Source organism: Lepidochelys olivacea, assembly GCF_965140295.1.
Source record: "Lepidochelys olivacea isolate rLepOli2 genome assembly, chromosome: 14".
Classification (NCBI taxonomy): Eukaryota; Metazoa; Chordata; order Testudines; family Cheloniidae; genus Lepidochelys; species Lepidochelys olivacea.
The window spans coordinates 18608661-18635787 of NC_140424.1; the positions used below are offsets into that span (position 1 = coordinate 18608661).

General features: G+C 48.0%; 1 protein-coding gene across 2 annotated transcripts in view; it reads right to left on the reverse strand.

Annotated features, from left to right (window-relative positions):
- Window positions 1–27127, reverse strand: part of SEPTIN9 (septin 9) — a 259220-nt gene that overhangs the window by 181924 nt on the left and 50169 nt on the right. Inside the window, exon 1 of one of the 2 annotated variants that reach the window (XM_084647130.1) lies at window positions 15754–15790. The exons of the other annotated variant lie outside the window; for it this stretch is intronic. Within the exon in view, the coding sequence (XP_084503256.1) occupies window positions 15754–15775 (22 nt within the window). The 5' untranslated portion in view covers window positions 15776–15790. Of the gene's footprint in view, window positions 1–15753; window positions 15791–27127 lie in introns of those variants that run through there. 2 annotated transcript variants of the gene reach the window in all.

Genomic DNA, 27127 nt, shown 5'->3' on the forward strand with positions numbered 1-27127 from the left:
GAGCAGGCCTGGGATCCTATTGCGAAGCTCACACTGCCATCTACTGGCACCAAACCAGCGTAGAGAAACAGCCTGTCAATTCTTTTTGTTATTTTCCCGTATCTTAGGGATTCCTCCCATCATGGTCTCCGTGGCCAGTCGGTCAGCTTGACTAGGCGACAGCCTTCTGGCTACTCTCTGTCCATTCAGGCCTCTTCCAGACGATGCCTGCTTCGCTCAACGTCTAGTTCCACGCTCCCCTTCTCCCCACCCCAAGCCTTCCCAGCCCTAGCGACCCACAGGGAGTGGAGAGCGAGTCACTGGAAATGGATGACTTCTCCTGAAAGAAGAGGCCAAGCCTGATGCCCCAGGAGATGGCACCTTTCCCATTTGCGTTGTGGAAGCCCAGGACTGAGGTTGCTGGGTTACAGCTGCTAATAATCCCATAGTTCACAATGAAACACCTTTTTGCGTCTACCCATGGTCTTGCTGAAGTCCATTCAGGGAGTTAAATACCATCTGCCCTGAAGATTTACCTGCTTGCTGGACTACCTGGTTCAGACATTTCACGTGGGCAAATGAAGTCAGCACTGCCATCAATCAGCCTACAGCTAACACTGTTTATGTGGAGGGATTGCCCTCCTCCCCTATTCATCTTTGGAACATTTTTAAAGGACTCAGGGGTGCAGAGACCAACCCCCAAGAAACCAGAAGGGGTTAAGATGCCACTTCCCCTCACCGCTGTAGGCAGTATGGGCCAGTGAACAGGGCACTGGACTGGGAGTCGGAGACCTGGGTTGTTCTACTCCCAGCTGTGTGAGCTTGGGCAAATCAGTTCACCTGTGTGTGCCTCTGTTTACCTTCTACCCCTTGTCCGTTTAGATTGCAAGGGGGCAGCGACTGCCTCTCACTATGTATGTGCAGCGCCTAGCACAAGGGGGCCCTGCACCCAGCTGGGGCCTCTGCTGCATTTAATAATAAATAATAATGTTCAAAATGGGCCCAATACAAAACACTTTCAAACCTTGGGGAAGTTCAGCTCTGCCCTTTGCAGTCAGCACCCTTCACTGAACTTTCCCTGCAACTGCCCACACTGGGGCAGCCTTAAGGTATCCCACAGACACAACAAAACCTAAATAGTAACGCTGGATTCAAAGGAAACCCAGAGCACCCTGACTCCTGCAAATGAGTGGTCTTGTCCAGGTGCTGCACAGATTGAACATGCCAATGTTCTGCCACAGGGCAATGCCTTCCAACAGCTCCCTCTGCAGCTACTTCCCTCCCCCCTGCCTATCCTGTAGAAACAGAGAGCAAGACATGGCTGATGTGCGGGAATCATCGGCACCAACACAGATACACCCTCTCTGCAGTCTGTGGGACAGCTGGCAAAGGGAGATGTTAACCGGGAATAGTCACCTGGGACTCTCAGACCTGCAAGCCTCAAGAAAAACTATTTCACTCTCTGCTTTGTTCTTCATTCCACAGACAGCCATGGGAAGGAAGCATGGCTAGGACAGAGATTACATTGCAGCTACGTCCCAGCTCCTGGCCACCCAAAGGCGGGCCCAACATGCTAGAACATCCTTGCATTGCAATTGCATGTCCACAACCTACTGTCCTCTGACAATGAGGACTCCTTGTTGTTTTTGCTGATACAGACTAACATGGCTACCGCTCTGAAACCTGTGCTCTGACAGTCTCTCTCCCCAGTTTTCTGCCAGACTCCCCTCTGCCACAGTGCCCTCTTCTTGCCTTTTGTTTTGGCAGCTTGCCAAGCAAGTGGGACCCTTTGGAAACCAGTGTGGTGAGTGAGGGTTGTAATTAATATGCTCTGGATTGCAGTAGTGCCTACGGCCCCATTGTGCTAGGTTCTGTACACACCTCTATCACACAAAATCCCAGCCCTAAAGAATTTAGAGTATTATTAAAGTATTAGCATTAACTGCAAAATCTATTCTTGCCTGTTCATATGGATGAAATTCCAAATTAAAGATCTCTTCTGGGTTAGACAATAGATAATACAAACCACCACCATAATAATGCTCTGTATTTATATAGGCCTTCTTAAATTAGAAGATCTCAAAAGCACTTTACAGAGGAATTCCCATACTGGATAGACCCAAGCTATCCAGTCTCTGGCAGCACCCAATGCTTCAGAGCAACATGTAAGAACCCCAGAAGAAGCAAGTGCAGGCCCCATTCTGGTCTCTAAGGCCTTGTCTACACTTCTGGCAGCATGCAGGGAATGTGGAGCTACACGCCGCAGTGAAAGGCAGCCTGCGTCCACACTTATCACTGTGGCGTGATGTTGCATGCAGCAGGGAAAGGCTCCGGCCGTGGGACATTTCACTGATATAAACAGCAGTATAAACAGCTGTGGGAAGCATGGCTTGAGTGTGTAGAGAACTGTGTAGGGTACATGCCGTGGGGGTTCTGGCACTCTACTCTTTTCTACTCACCCACGCAGAGCCTCACCATCTACACTGCTGTTTATACCCATGCTATTTTGGTGTGCAGTGTCTGTACTCTACGGGCAGCTGTAAGTGTAGATGTACGTTAACAGAGATGGGCTTAGGCCTGAAGCGTGAGGTAACACCTTGTAGATGGAGAAACAGGGGGATGAAGTGACTTGATCAGGCAGCAGGGCAGTGGCAGGAATAAAACCCTGGTTTGAGCCTCAGTCCAGGTCATTAACCAGTAGAACATGCTACCTTGGTCTGTCTGCAAGGGGAGTCCTCCTGAGTAGGATGCTGGATGCAGCCACTTCTCTCAGATTGAGACTAGAGTAGAAATGGGCCCTAGCCACAAAGCTAAGATCTGGGTCCGGATCCTTACTCAAAGCATGCTAGCGTCACAGGCATTCTCTGAAGGAAAAACATCCACCTGAGCCCATGGGAGCTTAACCCTTTCATTTCTGTTTCTGCAGAGCGACCTAAACACACAGCTGCACGCACACAAATGTTAATTTAGGCTACATCTACACTTAAACGGCTACAGGCTGGCTTAACTATGTTGCTCAGGGGCATGAATCATTTTGTGTCATGTAGGTCAGCGGGAGCCAGACACTCCTCCCCACCAGAAAGGATAAAAAGCCTGTACAAAGCACAGCACCTACCGACCATGTGCCCCGTGGCAATCCTCCCCGGTTAGACTCACTGACCTGTTAGTAGAGGGTTTGTATACAGCCCCCAAACCACCATTACACATTTGTGACTCAGGGCTTGAAACATGCAGCCCTAAGAAAAAGCCCTGGAAAGAAAAGCATCTGAAACTAATAAATAACACACGTCCTTTTCTCTCCCCAAAGTGAGAGAGTCACCCGCAGCTGACAAGGACTGGAGAGTGGAGGATGGGTGGCCAGTAATGGGCAGAGCTGCTGGCCCAAGGAGCCTGCAAACCAGGCCCAGAGGATCTGAGGGAGAAAAGGGGAAAGAGTATGTGGGTGGGGAATTGTGCTGGAGGTCCCTCTAGCAGGGGATCACTTGAACAGCGGTTTCAGTTTTTGGGTGCCCGTCTGAGGCGCCTTGGGTTGATCTTCAGAAGCCTGTGGGATCTGCTGGTGCTCAAGCCCTCACAAATGAGACCCAAGGTATCTCCAGCAAGACAGCCCAAATCAGACGCCATTCTTGCATGTTTGGGCCTAAGCTTCTCCCTACAGCAGTGCCTATTCCTCCCAACGGCGCTTTCCGCACTCACTGGGCCCTGGCTGCTTTACGGGGAGGACATTCCCATGTAACTCACACCCAGTCTTGCCTTTAAACCAAGAATGGCACACGTGGAAAAAGAAGAGGCACCTCTGAAATCTGGCTTGGATAGGGCTGGATAAGAGAATGGCATGCATGGCGCAGACCATTTCAAACCTGAGTGGTTTGCCGTTGCCCACAGTGTGTCGTAACAGACCCTAGTAGTTCTACTGGGCCACTTTGGGGGCCGCTGTACCAGACAGCAAAGAAGACGGTCCTGTAAAACCTTTTCTACTCTGTGCCAAGGCATAAACCTCCAACCAGTCCTTGGATATGAACCGTGACCCCTGAGCCTGCCCCATGGCTGGGTTTGGCCCCTGATGGGGCTTTTCCTGTGAACCCTATGGAGCTGGGTATAGCTGAGTGAGTAATCATGCTTGTTAGGCCCCAAACTAATTACCACATAACCTCCAGTTTGCTCCAAGAAGTATTTATTTAGCCCATCAGACCTGGTGATGATGTAATCAGTTAATTAGTAAGGATCTTACAACACAGATTTTTAAAAGCGTAGGGAATCTGCCATGGCCATTTACCAGCCACAAAATCTACTTGTTGGCCCTTTTATCGTGTAATGATGTAAAAGCTAATGATATTGTACTCACCTGTCAAATTACATATAATCTCCCCAGGCCAGGGCAAGTGGACGTTTGCACAGCTCTTAGAGCATCTCATAGCTTTAATGATCTCAAAGGGCTTGGTGAACTTGATATACAGGGATTTCTTGGCCAGCCACTCACACAGCAGCCACGCCGGGGGTGGAAAATGGCCCGTGTTTAACAACAGAAACAACATTAAGGACTGTGTGTTTGTAGCACAATGGAGCTCCAGTGCAGGATGGAGACTCACAGGCACTACTGCAATACAAATAAATAAAGAAATAATAATGATGCCCCTTGGTTTAGGAGTGGTAAGAAGGAGTGCAATATCCCATTCCAACTGCAAGGGAAATTCGTTACCCAGATTGATATTTCATAAGGCTGTGCTGCTCTCGCAAACAAATGCTGTAGGATCTTTGGTAACCAGAAGCAGTCAGAGCGTCACTGTCATGAAACTCATTGCTGGGGAAAGTGATGTGAAGGGAGGGGCACTGCCTACTGACTCACTCATCTTATTGCCTGGAGCTCCTGAGTTTCCTTCATGGCCTTCCATCCAAGCACAGACAGACTGTTATCCCCATTGTTCAGGTGGAGAACTGTGGTACAGAGAGACTAAGTGACTTGCCCAAGGTCGCACAGGAAGTCTATGGCAGAGCAAGGAATTGAACCTGGGACTTGTGACACGAGGCTACTCCCTAACCACTGGGCTATCCTTCCTCTTTTAATACCAGCCAGAGAAGGTATGGTTGAAAGCAGGTCCCTTCTATGTAGGCTACATAACCTGATACTAGGATTTATAGCAGGAGGTGTTGCTGCTTTCTTTAATGCATTACTGTGTACCTACAGTATTAGCTACAGCTGCAAGTACCTAGTGGAGAAGCCAACAGGACACACAGACATTGTGCTTCTGGGATTGCTAAGACTACAGAAGACGTGTTGATTCAGACATACTTTCCCCAACTATGTACTTGCTTCTTAAATACTCAGCATCTTGGTATGCTAGACTCTGGAACTTGGAAACATTTTGACTTGCATGAGATACTTCTTCCCTTCATCCCCAGCAATGTCTGAGTCTCAGCCATGCAGCACGATCAATCACTGTGAAAGGGAATCTGAAAACTGGAAATGCACTGAAGTGCTGATTCAAGGCTGTGTGAGGTGGTGATGGGAAAACTGACAACTGGAGACTTGATTCTACTTGATCCCCCATGTGAGAGGAGAATCATGAAGTACTTTATTATTGTAAATTATATTACAGTTGCACCTAGAAATCACAACACAGATGTGCTAGACATGTGTACGTCCATATACACAATAAGAGTCAGGAGCTCACAATCTATGAATAGACCAGCCAGACAAAAAGGTGGGTGAAGGCTAGCATTGTCCCCATTTTACAGAAATGGAACTGAGGCACAGAGAGTAAGTGTCTTGACCAAGATCACAGAGGAATTCTGTGGAAGAGCCAGGAAGTGACTCCAGATCTGGTGAATCTCAGTACAGAGCCGTACTCACAATGTATCTTTCCTCCGATCTGAGTGGTGCACAGGATCTGCTTCAAGAGATGAATATAGCTGAATTGCTTGGTAATAATGACCATACTGTAATTACATTTAACATGCTTATAGGGCGGGAATATAAAAAAACAAAAACAAAAAACAAACCACCACAATAGCATTTAACTTCAAAAAGGGGAACTACACAAAAATGAGGTGGCTAGTTAAACGGAAATTGAAAGGAACATTCACAAGAGTGAAATGCCTGCAAGCTACATGAAACTTTTTAAAAACACCTTAATAGAGGCTCAAACTATATGTGTACCCCAAATTTAAAAAAAAACAGTAAGAGGACCAAACCCCTCCCCTCCCCCCACCATGGCTAAACAACAGAATAAAAGAGGTGGTTAAAGACAAAAAAACATCCTTTAAAAACTGGAAGTCAAATCCTACTGAGGGAAACAGAAAGGAGCATAAACTCAGGCAAGTCAAGTGTAAAAGTATAATTAGGCAGGTCAAACAAGAATTTGAAGACCAGCTAACACAAGACACAAAAACAAACAGCAAATTTTTTAAAGCCTATCCAAAGCAGGAAGCCTGCCAAACAATCAGTGGGACCACTAGACAATCGAGATGCTAAAGGAGCACTTAAAGAAGACAAGGCTGTTGCAGAGAAGTTAAATGAATTCTTTGCAATGGTCTTCATGGCTGAGGATGTGAGGGAGATTCCCACACCTAGGCCATTCTTTTTAGGTGACAAATCTGAGGAACTGACCTAGACTGAGGTTTCAATAGAGGAGGTTTTGGAATAAAGTGATACATTAAACGGTAATAAGTCATCAGGACCAGATGGTATTCACCCAAGAGTTCTGAAGGAACTCAAATATGAACTTACAGAACTAGTAACCAAAGTATGTAGCCTATCACTTAATTCAGACTCTGTACCAAATGACTAGTGGATAGCTAATTTGACTGATTTTTTAAAAAGCTCCAAAGGCTATCCTGGCAATTACAAGGCAGTAAGCCTAACTTCAGTACCAGGCGAATTGGTTGAAACTATAGTAAAGAACAGAATTATCAGACACATAGACGAACACAATACGTTAGGGAAGAGTCAGCACAGCTTTCGCAAATGGAAATCTTGCCTCACCAATCTATTAGAATTCTTTGAGGGGGTCAACATGCATTGACCCAATGGATATAATGTATTTGGACTTTCAAAAAGCCTTTGACAAGGTTCCTCTTCAAGGCTCTTCAGAAAAGTAAAGAGTCCTGGGATAAGAGGGAAGGTCCTCTCATGGATCAGTACCTGCTTAAAAGACAGGAAATCATGACTGGTGTGGAGAAAGTAAATAAGAAAGTGTTATTTACCCCTTCACATAACACAAAACCGTGAATCACCCAATGAAATTAAGAGGCAGCAGATTTAAAACAAATGAAGGGAAATACTTCTTCACAAAATGCACAATCAGGGAATGTTGACAGGGGATTAGACAGGGGATGTTGTGAAGGCTAAAACAATAACTGGGTTCAAAAAAGAACTGGATAAGTTCATGGAGGATGGGTCTATTAACAGCTATTAGCCAAGATGGCCAGGGACATAACCCCATGCTCTATTGTGGGTTTAGTTTCCCTTCACATTTTTGACTCTGAAGTAACAAGGTCCAAAGATCAGTTCACATAAAACAAGACACCTGCAGGTATAGGCTGGCACCCATGAAAAACACTAGATAAAAAATCCTGCACTCTTAGGGCTGGGACCAATATGGACCTTCTTATCCTTTCAAACTCCAGCTCTTGGGATGAGATAAAAACAGGTCTAGTAAAAAGCTATCATCATTGAACAGGAGGTGGGAATCCCATATTGTCCCTGTCTCTTTCCAAAGTACAGGTTTGGTGCTGGAGGTTGAACCCTCTAATTTGCTGCTAGCCTGCAGAGTAGCCAATGGGCTGAATTCCAAGTGCTCAGCACCTCAGCCAGGGCCAGAATGTCAGAGAACTCAGCTCCCATTTGGGCAACAAAATAAGTGGCTAGATTGTCACATTGGGTGCTGAGGATTATTTGTTTGAAAATCTGCCCCTAATTTGGGGCCCTGCATTGGAGCTGAGCTGGTTTGAAAATAGGCCCCCAATTGCAGGTGCCGAGCACTTGAAAATCTGGCCCCTACAAGGGAAAAATTAGGCATAAAATTGAAAAATACCCTAAAGATTAAGAACCATTTCCATGAAATTAACAAACAAATCCCATGGAAAGAGAGACAAAGCCATGCACACAGTTCCCTTGGAGTGATTCATTCAGTGATCAGTGCAGTACAACTGTCTAACCAGTTAAGATGGATTCTCATGCACACATTGCTTCTAAGCAGTGAAAGTGAAGCAGGCTATCCTGTCTGCAGCATGTTCGTTGCACAGGCAGGGAGGAGAAGAAATACGAAGTGGCATAGAGGAAAATTAGCTAGATTGCTCAATTTTTTTCCATTTTAATAATCTAATCTTACTTGTAGCATAGATGAGTTTCTCTTTTTTTAATGATGGATTTTTAAACTGGCAGCATTCCTTTAAAAAGAAATGAAGAGAATCCCTCGCACATGATTGAACCGAGGTCAAATCAGGCTCTTGATAACAAGGGAACCAATCTGTTGGCTTCTGGAGGAGATAGTTTTCTCCTCACACTCCTACCTGGTGGCCACATTTTTTTTCTTTTCAGGGGTCCCCCAAGCAGCTGTTCTCAGAGCTCACTCCTGGCTGCACAGCCTCTAGAAGGCACCATTTCTAGGAATGGCATCGCACTATTGTAGCAACCTGCATGGAACTTGGAGGGAGGAGCACAGGTTTCAGGAGGTGCCAGAACGTCAGCCTGTGTGCACATGACTAGAATGCTAGCTGCAATTGCAGCATCTCTTTAAATCTCTTAGTAAAGAGACAGTAAAGTTTTACAAGCAATGTTATCTTCTCTGTTATTACCCAGCATGAGGTACATGAAACATGGTGGCAGTGGTCAGTCTAGTGAGACTCATGTCAAGAAACAGAGTGTGATTGACAGGAAAACAAAGTAGTACACACAAACAGCACAAACAGGCAGCATGGAGGGACTCAGATCACCAGGAAAGCTGGGTTTCCAGAAAAAAGCCTTGCACAAGCAGAGAAACAGTAGAAGCAAGAACTGAGTCTCTACATAGATCTGATCATGGGGGGATAAAGATGAAGAAATGAAAGAATAGCTTTTTTACTGCTCAATGGGAAAAAAGAAGCGAGAGAGACATTGCTGCAACGAATAATGCCTGAAACACTGGAAGAGCTGGTAGAGGTGTTTGATAAGTGCTGTGAGACCAGACAGAATGAGACTGGTTTTTTTTAATCCAAAACCAAGAAACCGAAGAGGGATTAGATATTTATATTACAGAGTGGAGAACTCAGACATCCACATGTAACTTTGAAAACATGAATGACTCCCTAATTAAAGACAGGATAGCTTGTAGGACTCACAATTCTAGTTTACAGGAGAGAGTGCTGAAAGAAACAGATCTAACCCTAGAGAAATGCCTCCAAATAGCAAGCACAGCTGAACTGTCCAGAAAAAGGATCAAAGCAATGACAGCCCCTAGCACAGAACAAGTACTCAGGTTCAAGCCAAAGGAACCCAGGAAGTTAGGACAAAGGCAGACTGACTGAGAATGCAGACATCATGGCTCAGTGTACATACTGTGGAAAGCAGCACAAAAGGCAGAAAGAAAAATGCCCATCTGATAGGCAACAGTGCCAGGGATGTAGGGAGCAGAACCTCAGGTTTGGCCCGGCCATCCCCATACCAGGTTTTTTTCTTTTTTCCCCTCAGTTTTTAACACAGGGCTCTCCCCAGCACTGGCCAGTCCTCATGCCCCCAGTTAACCATGTCATGCACCCCACCAGGGCAACATGCCCCACAGTTTGAAAATCTCTGCTGTAGAGGGTGGCTGACGGGCGATAGCACTGAGGGAATAGAAAAGGGGAGCCTGTGCCGCTGTGGAAGCCACTGGGTAGGAAAATGCTAGACACAATTCGGACATTCAAAGTTTACACCTGGGTCTGATTCTGCTGCCTCACCACCATTAATCAAGACTAACTGCAGGGGAAGCCAGTGGAGTTAGCCGGGGTAAACACTGCTGGAGTGAGATCAGAATCAGGCCACCTCCATTCAGAGCTACACACGTTTATGGAAATCCCATTTACAAGCATGGAGGGATACTGTGATCCCTACCAATCTCTCCCCCTATACCCTGGGGCTCAGGTGGGCTCACTACCTCAGTCACTCCCCATAGACTCTGAGCCCCAGGAGGGGTGGGCACTGCCAAAGCAGAACTGATTATCACTGAAATTGGTCCTTAGACACCCTACTGATTATACAGCTGCTGATAACCACACACACTGCAAACAGGTGCTGTTCGGGCTGCCGCTGGCTGTTCAGTTGTCACACTTTACTGTAAGCTTCCATTTATAAATTGTTTATACAGGGTTAATAAATAATTAACAGGTGTGTAATAAATGGCTAATCAATTGTTAGAGAATTCACTAGGTTACTTATAATCATCTACAGCCCCTTCTAAGACTATCTGCAACACAAGCCTCTCATGTCTGTAACATGCTTATAACATCTATGAATCATTTATTAACTGTTTATAAACCATTTCTATATGGAACCTTAGTATAAAAGTGCAACTGATCATTCATCTGGGGTACTAGATCCTCCATAAAAGCTACGTCTATCTGCTCCACCACCCCACACGTCTCAATAAAAACACAATTCCTACCCCTTCAACTTCTCTCTGTCTTTCCTTTCCTTTTAATAAAACCTGATGGAAACTTTTGCCTCTTCTGCAATTAACGTCTCAACTGAGGCTGCAGATAAGAACTGGCTTGGCCCTTTATAACAGGAGAATCTGGATGAACCAAGATGTCCATCTCTTAGAGAAAGAAAGGAACACTACCAGGAACAAACCTGCTGCTATCTAGCCTCCCCAAGACCATTTGGAAAGGATTAGAGGAAGAGGAGAGAGGGATATGAATTAATAAACAAGGGGCTAGAGAACACCAGATGGGTGTAGCTTTGCAGCCCTTTTACCGAACACAAGAATAAAGATATCTGATAACAAAAAAGCAGCTCTGTGTGTTTTAATGCACCACAGCATAACTTGTGAAACTCAATGCCAGGTGATTTTACTGAGGCAGACAGTTTAATGAGGCTAAATAGTCATATTATTATTAATAACCATTTCTATTACAACAGTCTATTCTACTGATGCCCAAAGGCATTCATCAGGATTGAGGCCGCAGGGTGCTTTACCTATATAAACATAGAAAGACTGTCCCTGCCTGGGACAACGTAAAGCAGGACAGGAGACAGGCCCAAGATTGTGGAATGAACTCCCACAGGAATTAAGGACCATCACAAAGCTCACCGCCTCCCGCTCCAAGTACAAGGCCTTCTCTAACATAAACATAGAGCAACATTTATAAGGTATATAAAACAAATCCAAAACAAGACACTTCCCTGCACACACTTCTCCCCTGAGGAGCGGATGAGAGAACAAACATGACAGACTTTAGACATGTTGCTTACTGCACTGCTGAGGGTGCTCAGATATTATGGTGATAGGTACAATCTAAGAACCTAGAGAGACCAGAAAATTTTAAAGGACCATGATCTAAATATGTCTCTGTAGTTAAACTAGCTACAATAAAATCGACAAGGACTATCATAGCCTCACACTTCAAGGATCACCAAGCGCAGAACTAGGTGTTTTACAGAGATTGACACCTTCATCTGGAGCATCGGGCATTGGCCACTGTCAGAGACAGGAGAGCCAATTAGGGAAGATGTTGATCTGCCTTGACGTGGCAAGGCCTGTGCTCTCCCTGTGTGGGGAGCGCCTGTAGGATTCAGGAATGCTTATTTGCAGTAGCTGCAGGAACACAGCACTCTTACGGAAGAGAAGAGGCTTGATTCTCAGTCACGCTGAGGCCCCTTCACACGGAGAATTCAGACAGGGAGTTTTTATTTCCTCATTGTGAAGCTCCAGTGGTGGAATATTAATTAAAAACATGTTTCTGGCCAGAAGAGTGCCTTGGAAACGTGGCCGCCTAGCACCGCGTGGATCTGTTCTCCATCTGAGTCATGTTTTGTTGATTCACCAAAACCAGGGTTTTTTCTTTCCTGCTGCCAACACTGCAGAGCCAGCAGAGCTGTGAGAGAGCAGGATGCTTTCTCCTCTGCCTGGGACAACAGCCGCTGAACTGCCAACTCCTGTCATGATGGCTGAAGCACGACCAGCCAGACTATGAGGCTGTGACTCAGGCAAAACTGGTGGGCCCGATTCTCCTCCCCTGTTCACTGGTATGCAGGCCCATTGAGAGAAATTTGGGGCCCTGGTACAATCATGTTAGCTGGGGCTGCACCCCCTCCATTTAATTTTATTTACCCAGATATTACAAACCTTTTGCCCCCTCACCCCCACCCCGAGCATAGGGCCCCAGTAAAACTTCCCCCCTCCATCAGCCCTGCTGGTGTGCATCAGGGGTAACATCGATAGAGTGACTCTGGTGTACATGAGACCAGAGTCAGACCCCGAGTAAGAATCGGATCCACAGATTGCAGCCGGATTGCCAGGTACCAGGCACAACTCAGTCTGCTGGCAGGCAAACCGAGCCAATTTGCCCAGAAGTCAATGCTGGAGAATAAACCTGGAAACCTAACAACATAATCTGAACTGCCCAGAACCTCACTTAACAAGATTTTCCTATGTTCCCTTTAACCCTTACTTTACTGTGTCTCTAAAGTGGTTACCCAGCACATATGAAATCCCTCCCTGAACCGCAGCTTTTAAATACTGTTTACTATAAACAAATTTATGTCATTGGATTTTAACTCTTTCCTCAGGGTCTACATATACCCATAACCCTCCTGCATTTCCCTCTCCCACGCTGCTGCTGAGAAGGGGGTTTTGAAAGGATGAGTCATTCAAAAACTGCTTCTAGTCATGTCCCTTTCTTTCTCCAATCTTGGACAGAGCTTCATTGCCTGGCGACTCTGCAGTGCACTCTTTCCTCCCCGGCACAGACTGCTGACATCTTAGGCCTCTAGAACAGAGCGAGCATGAGGAGCAAGAGCAGAGTACTGGGTATTGCGTCCCCAGTGAAACGCTCCCAAGTCTGAGCTGTGTGTGCAAACCAGCCTCTGTGCCCCTGAGTTAAGAGACAAACAGCTACGACCCTTGTTTAGCGCATATCACATACCACAACTATTTGTCATCCACATGCAGGATGAGGATTTAATTGGAGGGCTCTGTTGCCTGGCTTCCCTGCCAACTGCGTGACACAGCTAAATCAAGAGAACTGAAATCTGCATACTCTCATCAGACTCCAGCAGGCCTCACTGGCACACCCAAGCTAAGTCATCAGCAGACCTGACCGTTTGCATACTTTGCTAGTGACCCTTAGGAAGGTGCCAGGCTACTGGAGGTTAGCTAGAGCTGCTGCATCTGTGGACTACTGTACCAGGGTCCTTCCTGCCCTTGGCTCCATTGCACATGGGGTACCAAGGACGAGAGTGGATAGGCGGTATCCCACCCGGACTTAGGTGGGCTCTTTGCTGCAGTTAGCTATTGCATTTAGGTTGCATGAAGTGTGTTGAATCGAGCAGTTCCCAAAATGAGCAGGGACTCTGGGGAGCGGAGATCTGGCACCTCTCTTGACTAAAGAGAGCCCCAGATCATGTGATGGGGCCAGAAATTAAAGTCCAGTTTCTTGCCAGCACTCCTGTTTGTCAGGCCCCCTTGTCCTGGGAAAACATCAACGCAAAAGGAAAGCAGCAGCAGATTTAAAAGATCGGTTCGGTGCTGGGTCCGACTGGCTCTGTTCTGCAGACCTTGCCCCAGTCCCTCTGTGGTTTACCCTCTGCCTGGCCAAGGCCTGTGCTGCAGTGATAGCGGGTTATCCACCTCTGAGCACTGGTATTACTGACACGCACACGCTCCATCCTTTGGGTCAAGGGCAGCTCCCAGGAATGCTTTGAAGTGACTCAAAGCAAAGGAGGGAACGTGGGGAAGAGACGGCAAGAGAGAAGGAGGGCAAGAGAGAAGGAGCGCACACGTCATCCGAGCTGCCCTTATTGGACAAGGGCTGGGAGGGAGAGAACGCTCCCGCAGGCCAGTCTCAAGCTGTGAGCGCTCTCAATTCCCATTGACAGCAATGGCAGGAGTTGCGGGTGCCCAGCACCTACCCGGATCAGGCCCTTAGTCAATTGCAGCCGGGTCTGTGCTCCATCAGGGCTGCGCTCCCTCTGTCGAGCACTGTCACACACCTGGCTGGAGTAAAGAAAGGCCTCCCCTGTGGTACTTAATGGCACAGACTAGTGTCCAGACAGACAGCAGAGGCGTTACAGATGCCTCAAGGTCTCCAATTGCGGAGCCCCACAGACCCCCACTCTCAGCCTGATGGCCTCTATGGGTCTCCCCAGCCCCTGATTGCAGGGAGCAATGCTGGGTGGCTGCACGGTGGACCTACGTGGCCCCATTTGGCCCAGGAATGGGATGGACGTTCCCTCACGGCTGCTGCACGCCACCCTTGCTCGACTGCTTCCCCTCGTCCTTGTGGTTTTCTTTCCAAACCTGATGCCCAGTAGCGCGGTGCTGCTTGCCTCACCCCACCCGGTCGCTGCTTTACCCAGTCCAACTCAGAGTGGCCAGAAGAATATGCAGGTTCCAGAGCAGGTAAGAAGCGATCTGCTCTCCACCCCAGCATACCCCCTGGCCGCCAGCAGGGGCGGGGAGCAGGGAAAAAGCAGGGAACCACAGACTGAGTTAATGGCTGCAGAGTCCCAGCCGTTCAAAGCAGCAGCCCCTGCACCCCTGGCCTTTCCAAAGGCACTGGGATTCCTTTGCTGAAGGACCTCCTGTCTTTTCTTAGGGACCCTCAGAGCTCTGTATGGACTCAGCCCTATCCTCAGTCTCTGGGCTCAAGCTTCTAGGGCAAACATTCCTCCACCCCCACCCCTGACTTTTAATAATGAATAGTTGTCAAGGCCTTAGCCATTGCTCAGCATCAAGTCCTGCAATGCTGCAAAGCTGCTTGCTGAGACGCGGTTACCTGACGCCTTCTGACCAATCGGCAGCAGTTTTGGGATTAATCTCTCGGACATGCGCCATTAGTTGGGGTTTGCAAGGAAGGACAGGAGTTGGATGTATCCAGTTTAGTCGCCCTTCTATTCCCACCCCCCGCCGCAATACACACACTTCACCAGCAACTTGAAGCCAAAGACATGCCAACTGCATGAAATCAACCCCCTTTTCCAGGGTTATACAACAAACCCCAGCTCAATGTGGGAACACACATGCAGCCAGGAGGCCCTGTCCTAGCAACAGAAGACTCCTGACCTATGACCAAGTCTCTGTACAGCAATACAAGCATTAGTGGAGAGGAGGATATTGTCTTTAACACAAGCTTTGGCATGCAGAGAGAGCTAAACCACAACACACAGCCATATGAACTAAGCAGCCAACCTCCAGGATCTAAAGGCATCCTTAAGTCAAGAGCCAGGATATTTTCTCTCCCTGACTCCGAGTCCTGAGCTAACAGTCTCAGCATTCATCTGCCTCACTCGGTGCGGCAGATTGGAAAATATAAAAAAGAGAGAGAGAGAGAGAGAGAGACTCAAATGAAATCCAGACCCAGAAAACGGTTTCTTTCTCCCACACCCTCCTCTGCTTCTGTTGGAAACATGGTCTGTCTGGAGAACTTAGGAGGTTGAAAAAAAAAAGCAGCAGAACATTAAAAATAAATAAAAGAGACCATTGAAATCAAAGCAGAGCTTGGCTGGTTCTTCTCTTAACATGCAGACACTCCGGGGGAAGTGGAGGGGGAGCAGGGGAGAGTAATAGAACAGCAGAGATAAAACGATCAATAGCCTACCTGAAATGCGGTCCCTCTCCATTACTACGGGATATATTTAGCATCCGCGTGTCACGCCGTCCCTTTTTTCGGTGGTGTCCCCTTCTTTCACCCACTCTCCCTCCCTCCCTCCTTTCCTTGCCTCCTCCTCCTCCTCCTCCTCCTCTTCCCAAAAAAAGCTCTTTGTCTGGTCTAATTTCTTCAATCTGTTGCAATCATGAATGCATCCAAATTACCACATTTCCATGTGCTGATCATATGTTTGTGCTCCAAACTGAAGTAGCTTTGTCTCTTTGAAATGAAAAGAAAGACTGAGGCAGAAAGGGAGAGAAAAAAAAAGAGGGGGGGTACATGACCCACAAATTCAACAACCCCCCGAAATACTCCAGAGCATGTAGATGATGGCAAAGCCCAAGTTCTCCAGAGCAGTCTTAAAGCTGCAGCATGCACGAATCCAGGAGACTGCGGCCGTCTCTGCGGCTGGCTCCTTTTAGTATCCACCAGGAGAGGCTTACACAACTTGACTCCTAGGAATAACAGAGCAACACATCCAGCTTCTCAAATCTCTCCCGGCTTCCCCAGTCTGATTTTGTTGCTATTTCCTCTATCCCCAGCCCTCCTCCTTCAGTGGCTAAAGCATTTTAAAGAACTCAGATCCTGCTTGTTCCCCCACCCAGCCAAGTCTGAAGTTTCGATTCATGCATAAACTATTCCGCCGATGAAGGCTGATTTCATCCTCAGGCAGAGCATCACGGTTTGCCTGCTACCAGGAAGGACCCGACTGCTGCACATGTTTAGTCTCCCACCGGAGCCCTGCTGGAGAGGTTTACTGCTGAATCTTGGCAAGCAATCCCTGCTTCTCCTTTGCATGAACAGCCGGCTACGCCAGGCCCTCCCCTCGCTACACAAGCGATAAGAGAAGAGATTTCTGAAGCCAGCTAGAAACCAATAGTGAAACCTCCCCTTCTAACCCAGTGGTGACAGGAGTCAGGGGCTGCCCTGTCATCCCCGAATGGACAGAGCTGGGCTTCAGAAAGCACCTTTCATGGACTCCCTTCTGCACAGTGATGAGATAGGGGCTGGCAGTGCACTGAGTGTGCAGAGTAAATGGAGCAGCCATTAGGAGCTCATGCGCCACTCTGGACATTAGAGCTGCTTCTGTTGAGGGCAGGGAGGGGGAATGCTGGCAAGGACTCTGGGGCTGGAGGCTCCTCTTTGTGGAAACCGCCACCTGGACAGCTGCCAAACCCAGGCAGAAGAGATGTTGGTTAAACACCTCCCCATGAGCAAACACCTGTACCAGCTCAATACATACTGCCTGGGGCTTCAGCATGGGAATGAGGCCAAGCCCCTGATGGGACTCGAACCCACAGCCTTCTGGCTCTGTAGGGAGCGAGCTATGCTTGCACCTTCTGTTACTGAAGCAGTCACACTGCTCACTACCCAAGCCACAAGCCGTTCTTTCCACGGGACACACTGCCTTGAATGATCCAGGAACCATCTCTGTGACTGCAGCAGATCCAGAGGATGGCACTTAGTGGTGAAGCACACAGGGTACCAGCAGCCGACACGTCACTCATTAGCTGGGCAATGAGAACACTCTGCTAATTCCTCAGGCCGTGAGTCAACAGCCCAGATATAAGGGCACCCGCCTCCCCCTTCAGTGTGCATGCAAGAGAGGCCTGGCCCCGCAATGAGAAAGCAGGGACTGCCACTAGGTGGCAAGGAATGGAAGGCCGTTATTGTTATTCACCTGTCGCACAGGTGTCATTTGTAAAGCCTGGTGCGCCAAAAAGCCAAACATGGCTGAGAACTTAAAAACAGGATGGTAACAGACCACGACTCCCAGTGCTGCTTCGGCGTGGTGAGATTCCAAACAAAAAGAGCTCTCGGACAGGCTCCTTGCTGTTTCCATTGCTTCACACGGACTCCACAGACATTCTAGGCATTAGGGGGACACACACACACCGAGGGGCAATCCTGCAATCTTCTTATATGGATTATTATTTCTACTAGAGTAGCACAGACGCCCTGATCAGGGATCAGGGCCCAATTGTGCTAGGCACTGTACATGCACCTATAATGAAGACAGTCCCTGCCCAAAAATGCATACAATCTATATGGAAAATTATGTGTATTGCATTAGCATCAGGCGCGTGCCCCTTAGTAATGTGGACTATGACAGAAGATTACCTCATGATTATTATTTGTATTGCAGTGGCACTTAGGAGACCTGATCATGGACTAGGACCCTATTGTGCTAGACGCTGTACAAACACAGAACAAAAAAGACAGTCCCTAAGCCATTATCTGTCTGGATGAATAAACTTTCCATGAAAGAATCATTGGATTAAGGGAGCTGTCAAGAAACGTATCTTGGTTTTTGTGGGTTGGATCTACTATCCATTGGTTTATGGCAGCAGTACTAAAAAATCCCCCAAAGCTACACATTTTCCAGCACGTCCGACGATGGAATCTGGTTGCTGCCAAAGCCAGAGAGGGGAGCAAAGGAATTACTGCAGGGGATCAGACCATTGGCCCCTATGGCCAGTGCCAATTGCTCCAGAGAGAGATGCAAGAAACCCTGTAGAAGCAGTTATGGGATAATGTATTCCCATGGAGAGTTTCCTTCTGACCCCAATAGTTAGAAGTTGACTTATGCCTGAAGAGGTAGGGATTAGATTCCTTCTCATATTCTTTCACTATGAGAATTCTGGATATTTTTGTGGCTCATAAAATAATAATCATCTCTAGCTTTTCTACAGCACTTTGCACCAGTGCATCTCAAAGCACTTCACAAAGGAAGTCAATATTATCTCCATTTTACAGAAGGGGAAACTGAGGCACAGATCCATGACAGTCACCCAGCAGGTCAGTGGCAGAGCCAGGAACAAAACTCAAACTTCCAGAATCCCTGTCCAGTGCTCTATTCACTAAGGGTATGTTGCCTCTCAAATGTCTAGAGGAGAATAGGTGATGTGGCTCCATCCACAAAGAGCAACTCTGTACTTCCTGTCTGAAATGTAAAAGGGTAAAAAGCCATAAGTGTCGCATAGCTACATGCAGCACAGAATCCAATCCATTGCCTCCCACAGGGAGCCTTCATTGACAGTCTCTCCATGCAGGAAGCCAATTGAAGGCCACAGAGGAAAGGAAGGGGTTAAGGGGAAATATTGAGAGAGGAAATAGATGAATGGGAAGGAAGGAGAGATGCAAGGCAGCACAAATGTTAGCGCATATGGGTTTTAACCCATCAAGACCTGGATGGCTCTGGACCTGCCAACCTGAGACATCGTCTCTCACTGCATGCTAGCTGCAGTGGGTACAGGCCGGGAGATGGGAGGCAGCCAGTAGCTACTAGCCAGGTGGTCTATGTGCAGGATTTTCTTCCTTCCTTCTTTCTTTCTTCCTTTCTTCCTAGAATTGGAAATAGCATGTATCTAGTGACTCAGGGCTGTTGGGCAGGAGCAGCTGTGCCAAGGGCTGGAATTTGAGTGCTCCAGCTTTTTTTACCTTCTTGGTTTGGGAGAGTTTATGGAGTTTGCTTTTAGTTGCATTCATATTTGTATTTTAAGCAGCTGGCAAAGGGGCCGAGAGTCCTCAATCGGTGCTTTATGCTGTAGGAATTGTATAAATCTAAATAAAGTAAAACAAAATACATAGTAATTGCTAACAACACCTGTTGGTGAAAATGTAGACTTTTGCTTGCTTGTTTGTTTTCGCTCCTTTGCATAATAGTGAAGCATCTGAAAGAAAGTCCCTAAGACCCCAATGCGTTTAAGAACGTGCTTATGTTTAAGCACATGCTTTGCTGAATAACTGCTGTACTCATCCATGACCTTAAGATAAGCATGTGTGTAAACAGTTTGCTGAAGCAGGGAGGGCCTAATACAGTAGCTGCTGTTTGTTTCAATAATTTCTTGGGAAGAGGTTAGTAAAACGTGATCTGGTGATGGGGCTTCTCACTGATGCTGTTATTTGAGGGATATATAGGCACTTTAAAATCAGTCGTCCTGATGCAAAGCGCTAGGGAAAGAGGAGCATTGAAGGTCACATGGGTCTGACATTGAATGGAGCCACTCCGATGGGGGCTGTGCACGGTACGGAACATGAAATGTGGGTCTCAAAATTAACGGCTTCTGCATCTCATTTTGAATCCATGAAAACTGGTCCTTATTTTTGAGAAAAAAATTGACATTTGGAACTTTTCAATGTCAGTAGGACAGGGACCATCCTTGGAATTGTTGCTCCTTGTGAGAAACTGGCTGTTCTGCAAATATTTAATGAAAGACAAAGTCTGGAGGGAGGGTGAAGTATCCCAGAATGAAACGGCGACTGTCGCATTGTGTTGGCCTTTGATGAAGGCCCTAATACTGGTGCTGTGTCTGCCCCTTGAGAGACACTGACAAAGTGCATGAGAGGCCTAGGACATTAGGGATTGGCCACTCCGCTAGAGGTTTATCTGATGGTTTTCTTGTGCCTGGACTTTTTTTAAACATTAAAAAACCTTGTTAAAAAATACAAGTGAAGTCACAAGGCCCAGTTGGTGGCATTACAGAGGGCCAATAATAGAGCTGTGTGAGAGGGCAAATTAGGAACAGCCTTTAGGGAAGAACTGTTGACCATTTTAAAAAGAGCCTCCAGTTACATTTGGGGCTGGGAATCTTAAACAAATAGGAACCTTGATCTCCCAGCCTCCTTTGAGCTTGCTGAGCCAGGCAGAGGTTGGAGACAGCGTGTGGCTTCCATGCTTTAGCCTCCCCCTTCAACCAGTGTGTTTGCTAATTACGACAGGCTGCAGACACAAGGCATTTCTCTCCGATGGGGCGTTAGGGAGGAAACAACAAGCAGGAAAACAAACAGAATCCAATTAGAGGCTAGAGTTTGGGGTTTATATATAGCGTGTCTTCCACACCCGAGTCAAGAGACCCTGGAGCACTTTGCAAGGCAACCAGCTGGGTGCTGGCAGTGCAGCGACTCTGCGGACAAATAAAGCAGTCATTATGTGGCCAGCAAAAGCTCACACGCAGCTTTGGATGCTGGATCCCGTTGCACTGAGACAGGGGACTGTTAGCCAGGACATTGAGGTGACCCAGTACATATAGGTTCTTTAATTACCAACTTGGTGGCCACCACAGGGTGGGTAGCAAAAACCTTGGGATGAGACATGGAGAAATTCTATTAGCAGGTCCTCCTGTCTGGCTCTCTAGGTTTCCTAGCATGCTCATCACCATGACACCTGGGTGCCTGCCACAGAGGGTCTGAGTTCCTCCTTTCTTTCAGTTAAGGAGAGAATTATTTTCTAGCTCAGCTGGTGCTCATATGGGACGAGTCCATGGGTTACAGCCTGAGCTTTTCCAAGCTGTCTAGGTGGCTTGGATCCCCATTAAAATTAATGGGATTTGGGCATCTACATCATTTTGGGGAGAGGGGAGTCTGTAAACCCATGTCATTAGGGGCTGTACTGGCGTTGCATGGATTTTAGAGTCAGCACAAGAATCACCTGGTTGGGACAGCTTGCTTCAATCCCCTTCTCCCCCAGTGAGGCTCCCAAGAGTCCATCCCTCCTGACACTTTCATTATTCCTACTGTAGCAGCACCTATGGCCCCCAATCTGCCACCAGAGCCCCATTGCACTAGGTGCCAAACCAGCAAGTGACACAAAGTCCCTGGCACACAGAGCTGCCACTCTCCCTCTTCTTCCCGTAAAACACTAACCAGATTATATAGCTCCCACTCCTGCCCCAGTGCTCAGGCTGCTGGCAAGGGAAGTGTTGCATGCGAATGCACAGACTGCAGGCCCCTAGGTTGGGCTGCCATGGATTCAGCTAGTTACTTTATTTCTCAGACATCCATAGTACCTTGGAGACTGGAGCACCAGAAACGGGAGGAAATTCAACAGTGTGAAGCGCACTTAGGCTCTAATAAGAATTCCTGCTTTAAGCTGGGGGCCCATCAGTTGGAAGTGACAGGGGAGGAGAGAGACCTGGGTGTGTTGGTCGGTCGCAGGATGATGAGGAGGCACCAGTGTGATGAGGCTGAGAAAAAAGGCAAATGCGTTAGGCGAGGCATTTCCAGTAGAGAGAGAGAGAGAAGAATTAATGTCATTGTACAAGGCACTGGTAAGACCTTTGTTGGAATACTGTGTACAGTCTGGTCATCCATGTTCAAGAAAGATGAATTCCAACTGGAATGGGTGCAGAGAAGAGCTACTAGGAGATCAGGGGAACAGAGGGTCCATTTTATGAGAGGAGACTGGAAGAGCTTGGCTTGGCTGAGAGGGGATGTGATTGCTCTCCGTGAATACCTTGTGGGGTAATCACCAGAGAGGGTGAATAGCTATAAAGAACAATGTTGGACAAATTCAGGCTGGAAATTAGAAGGTTTCTAGCCATCACAGGAGTGAGGTTCTGGAGCAATCTTCCAGTAGGAGTTGTGGGGGAAAACAATGTAATTCGTTTTAAGAGAGAAATGGGCACATTTATGAGTGGGACTGTCTGATGGGGTTGCTTGTGATGGTAGGGGGGGCAGGACTTGGCAGCTCTGGGGGTCCCTTCCAGTTTATGTCTTATGTTCCTAAAATCTCATGCTTCAGGGCTTCAGCTGGTCACCTTGCAGAGGTCAGGAAGGGATTTCCCCCATTTTTGTTTTGTTGGTTTGTTCTCTCCTTCCTCTGAAGCATCAGAGATGGCCATGGGTGGAAACAGGACATTGAAACGGGGAGGGCCAGGGCTCTGAGGTGGCACTGAACATTTTCTCTCTCAGGTACTTGGCTGGCTGGTTCTTGCTCACATGCTCAGGGTCTAACTGATCACCCTACGTGGGAATGGGAATTTTCCCCCAGGTCACACTAGCAGTGACCTTAGGGGGTTTTCACCCTCCTCTGCAGTCCGTGGGTGTGGGTCACTTGCTGGGATTTTCTGGGTATATTTCACTTAATCATTGTGGGGGCACAAATAGTCTAGTCTCTGTGGGGGCAGTGTTGCTTTGGTCTCATTTAGCATGCGGGTGCTAGGAGGTGTGGATGGCCTATGATGTTCAGGGGTCAGACTAGGTGAGCCAGTGGCCCCTTCTGGCCTTAAACTCTCTGACTAGTAGCCTGGGAGGCAGTGAAAGGACGGTGAGGGCAGGAGGCAAGGTGTTTGTAGATGAATGTGTTTGAGCCACACCATGTGCAATGGAAGATGTCTGGCTGTAGCAATACAGATTCAAGCGTGGAGTGATCAGGTGCAACTTCCTTACACCAGGGCTGGGCCCATTTACACCTGGACTGAATTTGGCCCACCAAGTCATCACGTTAGATCAGCATCCACTGAGCATTTGTTCCACGAACCCCCTTCTCGCATGAATAATTTGGTGATGTGCAGGTTGGGGAGGCCCTTAATGGAATTCTACCACTCCTCTGAAAGGTGGATTTGGGACAATCATCCCCTCTCTGGATGTTGCTTAATCATGCCTGCCATAGATGACGTATCCCTTGGGCTCCTAAAAATGCTTCTGAAGACCAGCTTGCACCAGGTGCCATGTATTTAAAATACAGGTATACGCTGAGAGAGGAGGAGAACCCCACCTAGGTCTTGACATTCACCCTGCCCCTCGTCCCTTCCAGGTATACAGGCTGAAAGCTACTCTGCCCTGTCAATAGCCTCAGGATGACAAACATCCCCAGCACATGGCTCTTTATAAACCTTTGTTTGCCAAGTGCTGTTACTTCCCTCCCTTTTTATTTTCAGGAGAAAGCATATTTGTTTGAAATAGGAAAACAAGTGTGTACATTTCCTCAGCTCTTAGCTACCCAGCCCTGAGATCACAGGCACCTCTGATCACAGGCTTATCATTGGCTACTTGGGGGACATTTTAGTGGCAGCCTCTTGTTCAATATTAGCAGCCCATTGCTTCATGCCCCCAGGCCCGTATGGAACATTTATTTAATGCGCACACAAACCGGACTCGATTTCACTTCCCGCTGCTACCAGCATGTGTGTCTCTTTAAGAAGAGCTGCTGGCTAGAACTCTCTTCCACCCTGGCTGAGTCTCTGCCTGATTCCCTTCGAAGGGCAGGAAATCCCCAGCATATCCTCTCCAGCCTTTCTGCTCACACTTCAGAATTAACGTGCGGATGTATTAATAGCTGCTGGCAACGCAGAATGAAAGGGGAGGCGGAACAACTAGACTCAGGACCTCGTGGGAGCTGGTTTCAATTCCTTAGCAGTGTGAACTCTACTAATTCATTTCTGCTCAGCTTCCCCGCCTCACACCCAGCCCTGAGAGCCAACTGGGGCTGTCTTCTCAGAACCACCCCATCTCCTCTACCCACCCAACCCAGCACCTTGCTCAAAAGGGCTGGGACACTTCCCCCCTCCCACCTCCAAGTGGCTGATGGGACAAGGCACGGTCCTACATTTGATTGTACCTGGTCCTCTGCTGGATGAGGATCTTGCTACTGTGATCTGTGCTCTCATCACGTCCAGGTCAGGTCACTGCAGTGGCTCTGACCTAAGATGGAGAACGAAGGCCACATGAGAGCTACTAACCTAACCTATGCAATGGGCATCACCCTACCTCTTACGCAAGGAAAGCAACTGATTGCACCCGGGCTCCATACACTGCATGGCTCCCAGTTCATTCTGAATACAATTCAAGGACCCAGCTCTATTATTAAAGGCCCTTCTTAATAAGCCAGGGCCTTGGCTTCCTTGGCAACTGTACTCCCTCCCTCTGCAACCCAGCAGATCAGCCGTGCCCAGATGGAACCTACGACTGTCCTAGGGAGCGGGGCTTGCCGCTTAGCTTTTGCCCTACAATAACAGTGTGGGTAGCCAGACACCTATGATAGGTGTTTTCTGAATGCAACACAGTCAGATGCCACTGTGGGTCAGATCCTCAGCTGGTGTGAATCCAAGTAGCTCCATTGAGGTCAACAGAGCTACCCTGACTTACAGCAGCTGAGGATCTAGCCTGGTGAGATCTTGGTTTCTCACTTCGTACAAGAACAGCTTTCTGGGGAAAGGACTTCCCTTCCCACACAGTGCATAGGGTACTCTCCTGAGAGGGGTGCTCCTGGGTGCCACCCCTCTCATCTTTTAGCCAGCACGGCCACTTCCAGCAGTTTGTCCCAGCAGGATGGATTTCACTGCTTCGTGACACCGCATCATTCCAAGGACCATCATCGTGTTGACAGGCAACACCACAAAGAAACTTCGCCATGGGGTAACATAGCAGGATGCCATTGCACTGGCCTAAGGGAGCCTCTGGGTCTCATCAGTGGTCTTTCAGGTCCTGCTAGCAGAAGAGACCCACCTGTTAAAATAGGAACTATGCTGCAAAAGCCTGGCTGGATTGGCAACACTACAGGGCTTGCTAAGAGTGGCAGAATCTTGAAGGACTGGGCAGTTCTCAGATCATCAGGCCTGCTTTTAGGCACAAGAAATTCAACTGGAAAAATTCAGACCAGCAGGAGCTGATCCAAGACCCATGAGTCAGAGTTGTATTTTGCTACCTGATCCACCCCGGCACCCACAGGAATGATTTTCATGGTTCCCAGAATGCCATCCATACTCTTTAGTGCCTCGCAGCCCAGCATCAACTGTCCACAGTAGCTGATCCCCTGCTTCCATGGCAGAGTAAACAGCAAAATCATCCAACCAGAACGATAAGGACACGAAGAAAGCGGCCATGTTCCCATCTCTTCTGCAGCCCTGCTTACAGAACAAATTTAGAGGTGGGTAAATGGGTGCTCTGTGCCTAAGTTACAATTAGGGGTTTCGATAAACACTAGATGGTAGCCGGATGTTCCTGCCTTGGAGGCTCGCAGCATGCCTGTGGTGTGAAGCCAGCAAGATTTCTCCAAGCAAGCCAGAGTCCTGGAAACTGCCACTTATCCCCGACTGACGTGAAGACACAGGGCTGCCGAGGAGAGAAAAGAGAGCTCAGAGAGCCCATCAGCGGGTCTCACAACAACCAGCCCTTGAGAAAAGTTTGCAAACTGCCATTGTGGAGGTGAAAAGAAGTGGAAGAAATCAGTCACGGGAGAAAGACAAACATGCAGCACAGGGGATTCCTGACTAAACATAGCTACAGCACCGATCTCACTTAGACAATGGCACACTAGCCATTGAAGCCAGACAGCTCCTTCCTCGCACCTGATCCGCACTCTATGCTGCTGAATGCATTCCTGAGCTATATAGAAGAGGTGGGATCATGCTGTATGCCCCTCCCCACACGCACATGCAAACACACACACACACACACATCAATAGTGGAATAATCTCAGCAGTACCTGTCAACACCCTGGCAGGAAATATTTCCCCTCTTCTCCCCCAGACACCGGAGAAGCCGCCTGCAGCCTCACTCTCTGCTTAGCTCCTGTGCGTGTGAAGCAGTTTGCAGTGCTTTCAGGCAGGCTAAGTGCCTTCCACCACCGCCACCCCCCATCAAGGTTGTTGTGTTCCTCACTGGATACATGTTGGTGCTGGGAGGGTTGATAATGAATGTGTGCATCTCCCTCTCTGGGTGCACTGTGTTCAGTTTAAGGGGGATTGTTTTGTTTTGCCTTTGCAATGGAACGAGACTAGCAAAGTAAACCAGACAAAGCTAAATTCCATTGTGACTTCCCCCCTTCTCTGCTCCCATCCCCCCGGCCTGTCCCTGCCGCAGCAGCTTGCCATACTCACTTGAAAGGGCTACGGCTTAAGGAGTTTACTCCAGAGGCTGGCTGGTGCTGAGACTATAAAGAACCTGATTGACAGCCTGTCCAAAGGCAACAGTATTTCAGTAATGCCTCGAGGCCCCAGCCCAGATCAGGGCCCTGTTGCGCTGTACCAACACATAGTAATGGAGACCCTGCCCCAAAGAGAGCACAGTCTAAACAACAAAGACAGTCAAAGGGTGCGTGAAAGGAAATAGCACTATCCACATTTCACAGATGGTGAATTGAAAGCTTGTGATGGCAGGGGGCAGGGGGCAGCAACTCACTTCCAGTTAATATCATACGTTCCTAAAAGCTCATGCTTCAGGGTTTCAGCTGGCCACAGCAGAGGTCAGGAAGGGATTCCCAACTCCCCTCCTCCAATGTATTCTGTTGGTGTTTCTAAAATCTCCTTCCTCTGAAGGATGATGGATGGTCACAGCTGGAGATGGGACATTGGATGGGGTGGGTCAAGGCTCTGAGGTGGTGCTGAGTATTCGCTCTCTCTCTCTCAGGTGCTGGCTGGTTGTTGCTCACATGCTCTGGGTCTAACTGATCACCATAGTTGGGGCTGGGAAGGCATTTTCCCCCGCAAGATTGGCAGTGACCTTGGGGGAGGGCAGGCTTTGCCTTCCTCTTCAGCGTGAAGGTACAGGTCACTTGCCAGGATTATCTGAGTACATCTCACTTGATCATGGCTGGGGCCTC